The 12162-nt window shown below is 32.7% G+C and overlaps 1 protein-coding gene across 1 annotated transcript; it reads left to right on the top strand.

The window, feature by feature from the left end:
* Window positions 1-9129: 9129 nt before the first annotated feature.
* LOC141648642 (UDP-glucose 6-dehydrogenase 1-like) lies at window positions 9130-9507 on the top strand. Its single transcript, XM_074457370.1, has one exon. The coding sequence runs from the start codon at window positions 9130-9132 to the stop codon at window positions 9505-9507; it is 378 nt and encodes a 125-aa protein (XP_074313471.1).
* The last annotated feature ends 2655 nt before the right edge of the window (window positions 9508-12162 follow it).

The raw sequence follows: 12162 nt of genomic DNA, 5'->3' as shown, positions 1-12162 counted from the left end.
AAACCCGTTGGGACAAAAAAACCTTTGAGCGATTTTCTTTGCTAAATCACATATGTATGGATTGACATTCTCCTTGTAGATTTTAACTACGTTATTTTTCAATCGTTATGGTACTTCTGGACCATAAACTAATTTCACATGCTTAGCATGACTAAGCTCATTTAAATCATTATTCTCATATGCTCAAACTTCAGGTTGAGACAATAATAATTTCCTTCAAGTAACTCTACAGGAGTTTGAATTTTCCATTTTGGAAATAATCACGATAATAACCTTTTAATCGTGTCGTAGAGGTTCATATATAGTCACGACTTCCCAAAATTCAATTAACCAAACATCATCATTTGATGATCGTTTATAAGAGGCTCCTATAGGGAGTTATCCTCGTTGGAGTATCTCATAAGATAACACTTCTCTTTTTGAAACATTTATCAAAATATAACGATATAATTAATCATGTGCATGCAAATGATATGTAACTAATTCTAAAAAACATTCTAAAACAATGCAATAATGTATATATATTAAAACTAATTAATATGCTAAAATGATGAACTTAATATCTAAATGCACACTCGATAATGCAAACTGTACAGTTTTCTTTCCCAATATTAATAACTTAAATTGACTTCATGTCAATAACTGGACATCTAGTCCATGAGCTCATTTATAATCATATATTATATACCGACAATCAAAATGGACTTAAAAATAAGATCCCCATTTTCTAGTCCATTAAACTCCGCGCGCAAATGCATATCGGTTCCTTAACCATATCGATATAATTTCAACATCTCGTGATATTGTCAGTACTGAATCAGTGATATCTGAATATATTTGGTACCATTCCTTTTCTACATAGGCCATCTATTATCATTCAGATATATGTCACTTCCGGGACATCCAAATTACTTTACCCCATAGGAGTACCAACTGCCCATGCTTGCCATTTTCTTATTATTTGAAATATGTGAACCGATATGACTTTCACACTACCTTTCATGTGTGATTATATTCCAATTTGGCAAGAATCTAATTTTTCATTACACATATTTTATATGACTAATTTATTGTTCGCTATACCACATATAGGGCTAAACTGTCTATAATTAAGTCATAGATTTCAATGTATGAACATATTATATTTTGATAAGGTGATCAAAGTGGTATCATAATACATCTTCATAACCAAATGAATACCATCATTTCTAATTCCATGAACCTCTACTAGATGTTTTCATATTGAAAATAAACCGCTGAACTTCATATTCAGTTGGGGATAATTTACTTGTTTGTTTTTACCAGCTTTTCCTTATCATTCTCCTCCTAAGGTGGTAAAAACCATAACCACCTTAGACCTTAATTTCTCATATCACCGATGATAATTTATATGAGCATTTTTTGTACAATAACAATATAATGCAGTTGGATTTTATATATGCTGAATCACAATGCCCGATTCGGAGACTAACGATTTCATGCAATAATTAAGTTGTGATTTCCACATAATAACAACTCAGAAAAATTAATATGTGGCTACAAGCCACTAAATATAGTGTCAATCCATACATGAACATTTAAGTTCTTTATTACACTCTGAGTAGTTGTTAGATCTCCAATATCAAATATACCCAATCTCCGTGTAATGTCCTGCCTTTAATAAATTTACACGAGAGAGTGTCATCACTTATATTTTTCTTAAGATACACTTCAAGTTTATCAAAACGGGTATAATAAAAACCCGGATGGCCTTAGTTGTCACATCTTAATTATTTTATGTCAACTTTCTTAGTTTGCTCACAATCCATGACAATCTTTCATAAGAATAAAATGTGTCTCAATTACTTATCATATACCATATTTTAATTGACTATATTTCTCATGCTAAACTTGTAGTTAACGATACTTTATTCAACCGGATAAATGATGTGACATATGACACAATAGGTATCTCATATATGTAGGCAAAACTCATCTATATTCCAATGGAATATATATTCCTTTTTGAATATTTTCATATGAGCAATAATTATAATCGTCAACAAATAAAATGATGACATACTCATGCTTATCACATCCTTTTAATGTGTTGTATAGCATGATGATACATGTAAATTGACCACAATTCAACTTATAAATCAATTATTCCCTTCAAGGTTGATAAAATATTCAACAACTCTCAAAATAGTTGTACTGTTCAACCATTCTCCAAATATCATATATTGGTCACATGATCACTTTTATTTCTTGACTAAAGTAAATGTCCTATTTCATATGGAATATTAGTGTTTTAAAATAATAAACACATCACGTCCTCGTATTTTACCAATAACGGTGGCATAATTTTCTCCAACAAAATCATAATTTATTAAATCTCATATGCTATAGTTTTATATGCCGTTGACAGCCAATTGAATAACCCCGAGTTTATTCTAGTTTTAATAATCATCATATGATAAATGTGAATTGCAAACACTGTGAACTTCAGGCCACAGTTTTAATATCTGTAAATATTATGAACTTCAAGTCATAATTTTGTATATGTAAATACTATGAACTTCGGGTCATAGTTTCATTATTTGCAAACACTATGAACTTCAGGCCATTGTGTGAATGTCAAAATTTCAACCAATAAATAATTTTCCTTTCTCATATCAAATTTCGAGCATATATAAGTCTTAAACGACTTTTCATGAGATATTTCTTTTATGAGATATTGTCATTTCTTTCAATGAACAAATTTTGGCTCAATAAGGCCACACCATTAAGCTCAGTTAAGGCTTCTTTACTTGGCTCATCAAATGTCACATTATTAGGCTCAATTTAGGCCGCAACATTAGGCTTATCATAATGCGGCCATGTTCTCGATCTCTGTCACCGGCAGAGTCTTTATGAGATGTCACATTCACTTCCAGGAATGGATCAAATTTCATATTTCATTATACTGTTCAACTTCAGGTGAACAAGAATCAACTCGCAAATAAATTTGGCTTTTCATCAAGACCGCTTTATTAATTTGAAACTCAAATGCGGTTAAAAAATCGCAGCTGTGAACTTCTGGCCACTAGCATTTACACGTGGACTTCTGGCCACTTATACTTATACAATATGAATATATTGTATTGATGAGACGGTGTTAAAGTATTGCACACCTTTAAAACTTTGAACTTCTGTCCAAACTTATGATATGGACATATCTCCCATCTTTATAATATAAATCTTTTGGAACTTCAGGTCGAAAATAATATGACATGTTCTTTTCAAAAATTGATGACCGAATATATGAAACTTCGGGTTTAATAATATGTAGAATATACAAAACTAATTTGATAAGTTACACATATATATAATAATGTGTAAATCACTATGTGATACTTCGTCTAAAACAAACCGGTTGTCTAATGCATTAAAATATGCGCCAAACCAATAATAATCACAACCATGACTTAATAATCAAACCATGATTTCACCCTACACAGTTAACACATGCATAGATGTAAACAATTTTAATACAATACAATACAATATCAAAAATTAGTATGAAGAACTTATTTAAACCTATACCAAATATACACAAACAGTTGAAAATTTTACTTACTCCCCGTAGTAATCAGAGCGGAAACAAAGTGAGATAATACTATAACTTCAATTTTAACAATCCATGACAAAAGCTGTTCTATAAAAATTTAATCTCCAGTTTGAATGATGATTCACCATGAATCTCACGATAGTATTATACATTAGCATGAGTGGAGCAATTAAGCATAACATCATACGAAATTTATTAACTAAGATACTAGAACATGGTAGCAAAACCAATACACTGATAATGATGGTAATACTGCATATCAAAATCAACCTAACAAACATACTACAGAGGATAACGTTACGGAAAATAAGATTTTACTCAGTATAAGGTAATCCTAAAACTTGCTAAAGACTAATCCAGAGTAGAACGGTACAAAATTCTAGTGACATAAATTATGCATTAGAACTACGAATTTCTTTCTACAATTTCCAAATTGTACGAAACTAAATTATTTATACTGTTCTATATAACCTGATAGATAGTTGTGATAAAAACATACCTTATTCAATTGAATAATAAAGTAGATCTGATATGAACCTCCCGATTATCAGATCTTGATTAGCAGAATAAAATAATAAGATCATATATAAACCTCCATATTATCAGATTTAAAAAAATAAGTAATCGTCGTTAATTTTATTTGCCCATACGGTTAGGTTCGTGCTGATAACGTGTTGTAAAATAGAGAGAGGAGAGAATTGTAGAGAGAAATTAGAGAATATATATATATAATATATATATATATATATATATATATATATATATATATATATATAGAGTGAAAGATCCCATGAGTCTAAAGATCTTAGATGAGTCTAAAGCATATCAATAAGAACCGTTGGATCTTATTGATCCAACCGTCCTGATTATGACACGTGTCTTAATTTTAAAAAAAAAAAAAAAAAAAAAAAAAAAAAGTAGGGCTACGATATATTAAGAACGACACATTCATTAATCCTCATAAATTTTCACTTCCTTTTCTCTCTCTAAAACGCTTGTCTCTCCCTCTAAAAAACAACGCGCATCAATTATTTTGAAGAGTGATTCAAAGTTTCTTCAATCGCCATTCTTTTCAAAAAAATCTTCCCTAATCTAGTTAATTTTCTCTAAAATCGAGCATATATCTACAAAAAATTAATCAAGATCTTCAAAAACATTCAGAAAACAACCGTTTCTCATCTAATGAAGAGGTATAGATCGCTCTCTAATTCGTTATTTCTTATAAAAAATTGTCGCGATTTATATGTTCTTTGCATGTTGTTGTTGTTGTTGTTGTTGTTGTTGTTGTTGTTGTTGTTGTTGATGATGATTATATTAATTGATTTAGGGCTAATGTTTTGTTCGAATCGATTAATTGATTTTTGGCAAAATATTAGGTTTAGTTTGCATCCTGGAGTTGTTGATCTTGAATTATATAACTAAATTGTCAATTAATTGTATGTTTTCCTTTTCGATTTGAGAAATTGAGAAATTAATTCTCGTTTTTGTTTTCGTAGCTATTAAATTTTGTGTTATTTCATATATATTCTACTTTTCGCCTAAAAATTAGGGTTAATAATTTGTAGAAACTGAGTAATTAATGTTCGTTTTTGTTTTGCATAGTATTGATTCTATGTATTCATAGTGTTTGTTAAAAAGTTAGAGTCGTGACAGTGTGAAATTCATAATTGGATTTGTTTTCATGAAAATTGGGGAAAAATTGTGACGATTAAATTAACTTTCGTAAAATACTCGACATCTTTTTCGTAACATTATTATTTGTAACACGATAAAACTATTTCTTTGTAACATTGTTATTGTAACATTGTAAAACTATTCTTTGTAACATTATTCTTGTTACATTAATATTGCATGCTATAATGTAGTTATTATTGAGGAATCGTCAGTTACTGTTGAACTGAACTTGAAATATTATTACAACATTTTAAATTTGATATTGTGTGATTTAACCCAATTAATTAAATTTGTTCGTATAACATTGTTATTAACTCACAAGAGATGTTGATCATTAATCATCGACCATCAGTTTTCACATATATTTTAATTATTAATGCTACAATGTTTTGTTATCTAGTTACCTTAAGATTGTATTGTTATTATGCTACTTTATTACTGATAATATTGATCCACATTAGACTATATGGCCTGTTTGAAAAAATTAGGTTCCGATTTGTTAAAACCGAGTAACTCGAGGATTAAATTAGCTTTAAGTAAAATACTCGACACCGATTCTTCGTAATGTCGTTATAAAGTAACATTATTACTACATGATAGAACTGAAGTTGATATCTTGTTACAACATCGTATATTTGATGTTGTGTAGTTTTTCCAATTAAATTTGATGGTTTTAACATTTTCAAAAACTCACAAATGATTATATCGTAAAATTATTCTTGTAAATTATAACCAATGATTGACTTAACGCCTTTCGCATATGTTTTAGTTAGTAATGGTGAATGTTTTGTCTTGAATGTTAGAATATTTGAAGAAGAAGGTTTGGGAAATCAAGTAAGATAAAAAAGGCGCGCAAGGAGATAGTACATACAAAAAGAAGGAGCCACTCCTAATCGAGTCATGAAGATAGGCATGAAGAAGGCGACATTATTGAAGTTGAAATGCTACTTGAGACTCATTAATAACATTGTAGTCGATTTTGATGTGTGAATATATGATGTATACATCTTGTAAATATTTCACATTGCTCTTGTGTGGTATTACAAATCATTTAAGCATATGGTAGTCCGCATTCACTTGATTTTTATTGTTGAAATAATTAAAGTTGGAACTTTTAACATTGTTTTCGTGCTACTTTGATGAATCAATGTTGTTACAGTAACATCATTACAATATCATTGTTACTTTTTGAGTAATGACGTTACAAAGAATACCGTTACTTTAAAACTAAAAAACGAAATAATCCCTACATTTACATTTTAGAACTACTTTATACACCGTCTTATATTGTAAACAAACTAAATTAATCTTTGTAACATTGTTGCCAGGTTATTTTAATGAATCACTTGTTATAGTAACATTGTTACATTAATATTGATCCGCCTTTGATAAATCAATTAATGAAACGATGATGTTACGAAGAACTTTATATTACAAATAATAATCGTATTACTCGATGAATGATGATGTTACAAATAACACTATTACTATAACGCGAAAGAACAAGGATTAGTTGTATCAAAAATATGAGGAACGCATACAATAAACAACATTAGACTATATGCATGGTCTGTTTGAAAAGTTGACAATACATTCTTAAAATAACTAAATAGGCTATATGGGATTCGAACCCATACCTTTGTACAAGCTTTGCACATTGCTCTCCCATTTGAGCTAATAGCCTTTAAACTAACGACTCAAACTTTCAAATCAAATGAATAACAATAAAGGTATCCTCTTCCTACAAGCTTAAACTTTACAATGATATAATAATACTCATTATTCATACGGAGTTAAACTCTTTTTCAGATGGCGTAGATGCAAAGATTGAACCGACAAAACATACATCTCTAATGTTTGTCGATAATAAATGATAACATTATAATGAAACAATTTCATCAAAAGAAGGTGCTAAATTAACATAATACAATTATAAAGATATTAGAATACGGTTTCCCTATTACTGTAATAGTGTTACAGTAACACTGTTACAGTAACGTTGTTACTGTAAGAGTGTTACAGTAACCATGTTACAGTAACGCTATGTGTCGAGTATTTCGCAAACGCTAATTCAATCGTCACAATTAATTACCCCAATTTTCATGAATAAAGTCCAGGTATGAATTTCACAATATCATAACCCTAATTTTTTTGACAAACACTAAGAACACATATAATACACAGTAGATAATAACAAACAAGTCAATCTGATCTGTACTGCTTAATGCGAATAAGAGACAAAATTACAGTGCAAAAAAAGATCGCAAAGGAATCGCATAATAATGCAATTAATTAACATCACACGACTAATAAACTGGAAGATGCGACTACAAATTGCAAGATCTGAAATCAATTGAAGATATTAACATCGCAGGACTAATAAACATAAAATCGTCAAACGAAAAAAAAAATCTCAAAAGTAAAGGAGTAATGAATTACATACCTGATTACATATAATTAATTGAATTCAATTGATTCAATTGAGCGTGTTCATTAAATTCGCGAGCAATTCGTGTAATATCATTGAAGGTTTCTAGCAAAATCGATTGTGAATGTTAGATTGAATTTGCGATTGTTGATTTGCTGATTAAATTATGCGAAATCGTAAAAAGAGGAAAAAGGCGAGATAGAAGAGATCTGGTTTAGAGAGAGAAACTGATTGTGAATTATGAGGAGGGGAAGCGTATAATTAGGTTTATATAGGTAGGTTATGATTTGTGAGGATTAATCCCAGCCGCTGATTTATGTTAGATCTAATGGTTGAGATTAAAATGCTAGACTCACCTAAGATACCTAGACTCACTTGATGCAATTTATATATATATATATATATATATATATATATATATATATATATATATATATATATATATATATATATATAAAGGGGCGGGTTCGGGTACGAACCGACTTACGGTGCGAACCGCATTTAACTAGCTTATTTATACTTTTTTTTTTTTTTTTTTTTTTTTTTTTTCAGATACATTTTACTACCTTATGAGATACACTTCTTATTAGATACATTTTATAACATAACTAGATACACTTTTTTCACACTAAAATTATACATGCACTTTTACACTTTTTTAAACTAATTTTTTTACGGATACATTTTATATTTTTTGCGGATACACATGACATTAAAGCCAGATACACATTATAATATTTCTGGATACACAAATTTATACTTTCGGATACGCATCGTATTAATACCGGATACACATGGTTATACTGCTTGGGATACACATGTATCTCGTATTAATACCGTGTGTATCTGGGGTGGTATTTTGTGTATCCACTTCCACCACCGTCATCATAGCCCCCACTACCACCGCCAATGCCCCCACCACCACCACAGAACCACCAACGCTGCCCAGACCACCACCATGTACCGCCAAGACCACCACCAAGCACTGCCAAGACCACCACCAGCACCTGGGTTGACACTAGCAGCAGCAACAACATACGACCACCACGCAATAAAAAATCGGATTTGTACCGCTAAACAACACCACCATACTCACACCACATCAGACTTGTACCGCTAAACCACACCACCATACGACCATCACGCAATAAAAAATCAGATGACGCGCGCCGACTACCATCATCACTCACACCAGAGGCCGATTAAGCCTCTAATTTCCATTGCAATTGGTACCCAGATACATATATAGACTCTCCACGACATTAAAAATCGAATTCTAATTGCCAGATCTAGAGGAGAATAACACTAGGATCTGAAAATAATACCGTCGAGGCTTCGTCGGCATCAGGTAGTCTCCTTTTTCATCAGGTAGTCTGCCGAGCTGTCTAAGCTTGCTGCTAATGCTTTCTTGGCACAGAGGATTTCGTCTGTGAATGCAATGTCTGCACTTTGTGAAGCAACTGGCGCTGACGTGGCTGAGGTTTCTCATGCTGTTGGGAAGGACACTAGAATTGGATCAAAGTTTTTGAATGCTAGTGTCGGATTTGGTGGGTCTTGCTTCCAAAAGGATATTTTGAACTTGGTTTACATCTGTGAATGCAATGGACTTCTTGAGGTGGCTCATTACTGGAAGCAGGTTATCCTGATGAACGATTACCAAAAGACCCGGTTTGTTAACCGTGTTGTTGCCTCCATGTTCAACACCGTTGCTAACAAGAAGATTGCAATCCTCGGGTTTGCATTCAAGAAGGATACCGGTGACACTAGGGAGACCCCAGCCATCGTCACTCACACCAGAGGCCGATTAAGCCTCTAATTTCCATTGCAATTGGTACCCAGATACATATATAGACTCTCCACGACATTAAAAATCGAATTCTAATTGCCAGATCTAGAGGAGAATGACACTAGGATCTGAAAATAATACCGTCGAGGCTTCGTCGGCATCAGGTAGTCTCCTTTTTCATAAATGCAATAGATGAAATACGACAAAGAGGATTGCCAGAAATTTGGCGCCGACAGCAGTAGATGACGACTTCGTCATGTCGTAGTTCCGGTCGTCGCCAGCAGTAGATGAAATACAAAAAAGACATGACCGGAGTTGAAGAAATGACCACCGGTGATGGAGTTGCGGTGGTAGCCGGCGAAGTTCAAGTCGGAGCTCCGACGACGTTAAGTGGTGGGTGATGGTGGACAAGACGAGGGATGTGGGGGTTTGGTTTTGACTATGGAGAGAGAAAAGGTAACATGGGAATGGAAAATAAGCGCGTGTGTCTGTGTGTTTTGGTTTTTAAGTCAGTTCGTACAGTTCGCACCATAATTTGGTTCGTACGGGATCCTGATTCTATATATATATATATATATATATATATATATATATAGGGTCAGGATCCGGTGAGAACCACTAACATAATGAGAACCGTGAGAACCCTTACTAAATCATCATCAAATCTTGTTCCGAAAGTTTTGATGTATCATTTACCATTAGTTTAGTTTATTCAAACACATTCTTAAGTATAACTAAAGAAAATTTAATGATTTTATGAACAAAATATAAACTTAATGTACATAAATATAATTAGGTATACTAAAACGGCTATAGATGCACGAAAACGAATACTAGGTGCATGAAAACTGTTACATGCATGAAAATGATTATTAGGTGTATGAAAATAACAGGCTCTAGGTGCACGAAAACGAGTTTTAGGTGCGCGAAAATTGTCGGATACATGAAAATGAGTAGTCGGTGCATGAAAATTAATAAAATGCATCTCGCCTCGATTTTCGTCACTAGTTTATACTTTTTAGACCAAGAAATATGTTATCTAGCCATAAAATTCTATGCCGAATCCAAATATGTCATCATTGTTTTAAAATTAATTCCATAATGTGGAGTTCTCATGGTTCTCATTATGTTGGTGGTTCTCACTTAGGATCCCAATTATATATATATATATATATATATATATATATATATATATATATATATATATATATATATATATATAGAGAGAGAGAGAGAGAGAGAGAGAGAGAGAGAGAGAGAGAGAGAGAGACAAAACAGTCTATTATTCCATTTTGAAGGGGTATATATACACATATAATGAGGGTAGAGATTCCATAAGATAATACACTCTATAATATTCTAAGATATGGACATCCATATAATATTATACTATAATATTTCATAACATTTTATTATTTGATATTATTTCTAAAAAACACTTTTCACAAAAAGAAGAACGACCTTCTACTGCTTCTCCATTTATGTAAGCAATTCCAAGCTAGGGTTCTTTATTCCTTGAGCTTTTCGCATCTAGTCTCGTATCAATCATTGGTAAGATTTATACCCTTGTTATTTTAGTATCTTGTTTAAGTTTTGGCAAACCCTAATTGGTTGATTTGGGGGCTTGGGTAGATATCGGTTTATGATGTGTAGTTGTTGTTTATTGCTGTACGTGACGATGTGGTACTCTTGTACATTTGTATGATTGGCTGCAGTTATAGCGGATTGCGAAAAGGTAGGGTTTCCCTACTAAGTTGCCTGATTAATTGATTATAAGTTGATGATGGTTGTTTTACTGGAATGATTACTATTATTGTTGAGATTGTATTTTGGATTTGACATGTTTATATTGGTATTGTGAGTTTGGTTGCTTGGTGTATCTGTGGTTTGTGAGGTGCGCTCTCGGCTGAGTGGAGTCATCATCGGGAAGGGCTTCATGCCCTTGATTCGCCCCTTGTGGTTCCCGTCATGAGTTGGATGTGCACATTAATGGACATGGGTTATTCGCTCTTGGTGTGAGCCGGGATTGGGTGGTAAGGTTGCGGTCCCCACCGCTGGCGTGGATTACCTGTTGCAATGGGTAATCTGGCAGGGCTACACACTTTAGTGTGTATCCATGATTAATGATGAATTGGAGGTCGAAGGAATGTAAGTGGTTGATTTGGATGTTTATGTTTGTTTTCTTATATTGGTTATTGAATGAACTGACCCCGTTGTTGTTTTACAAAACTGTGGTGATCCATTCGGGGATGGTGAGCAGTTTATTAGCAGGTACTTCTATGGATAGCTCGCGGGTTCTAGCCAGGATGGAGTCATCACTTGTTTTGGAGTCTTTAGTCTTCCGCTGACAGTTGTTCTAGTTTTGGATATTTTGGTTTTGCCAGTTGTAGTACTTTTTGTTTGGTTTTTCGGTTGTATACATTTAAACAGTTGAACTTTAAATTATGTTCTTTTATGTTCACTTATGATATACTTTACCTCAGGCAACCGAGATGGTATCATCTCCATATGCTAGGGTGGTCTTGGTAAGGCAACTTGGTGTGTGGGGGTGTTACATATTCTTGTTCATGTCGTGTTTCAAGTATCTGTATTATTGAAACTGACGTGTACTGGTTGTGTGTAATTTTCGCCTGCTTTAATTGGGGAAGCCTGTGATGAACCATATGATATTTTCGATCATATGGG

The sequence above is a fragment of the Silene latifolia genome, chromosome 1, assembly GCF_048544455.1.
Source record: "Silene latifolia isolate original U9 population chromosome 1, ASM4854445v1, whole genome shotgun sequence".
NCBI lineage: Eukaryota > Viridiplantae > Streptophyta > Magnoliopsida > Caryophyllales > Caryophyllaceae > Silene > Silene latifolia.
Note: the sequence above shows the minus strand (reverse complement) of the source record. Positions and strands in the feature narration are given on the sequence as shown.

Coding starts and splice junctions, on each gene's coding strand:
- LOC141648642 (XM_074457370.1), top strand. CDS start 9,130: ATGTCTGCACTTTGTGAAGCAACTGGCGCTGACGTGGCTGAGGTTTCT.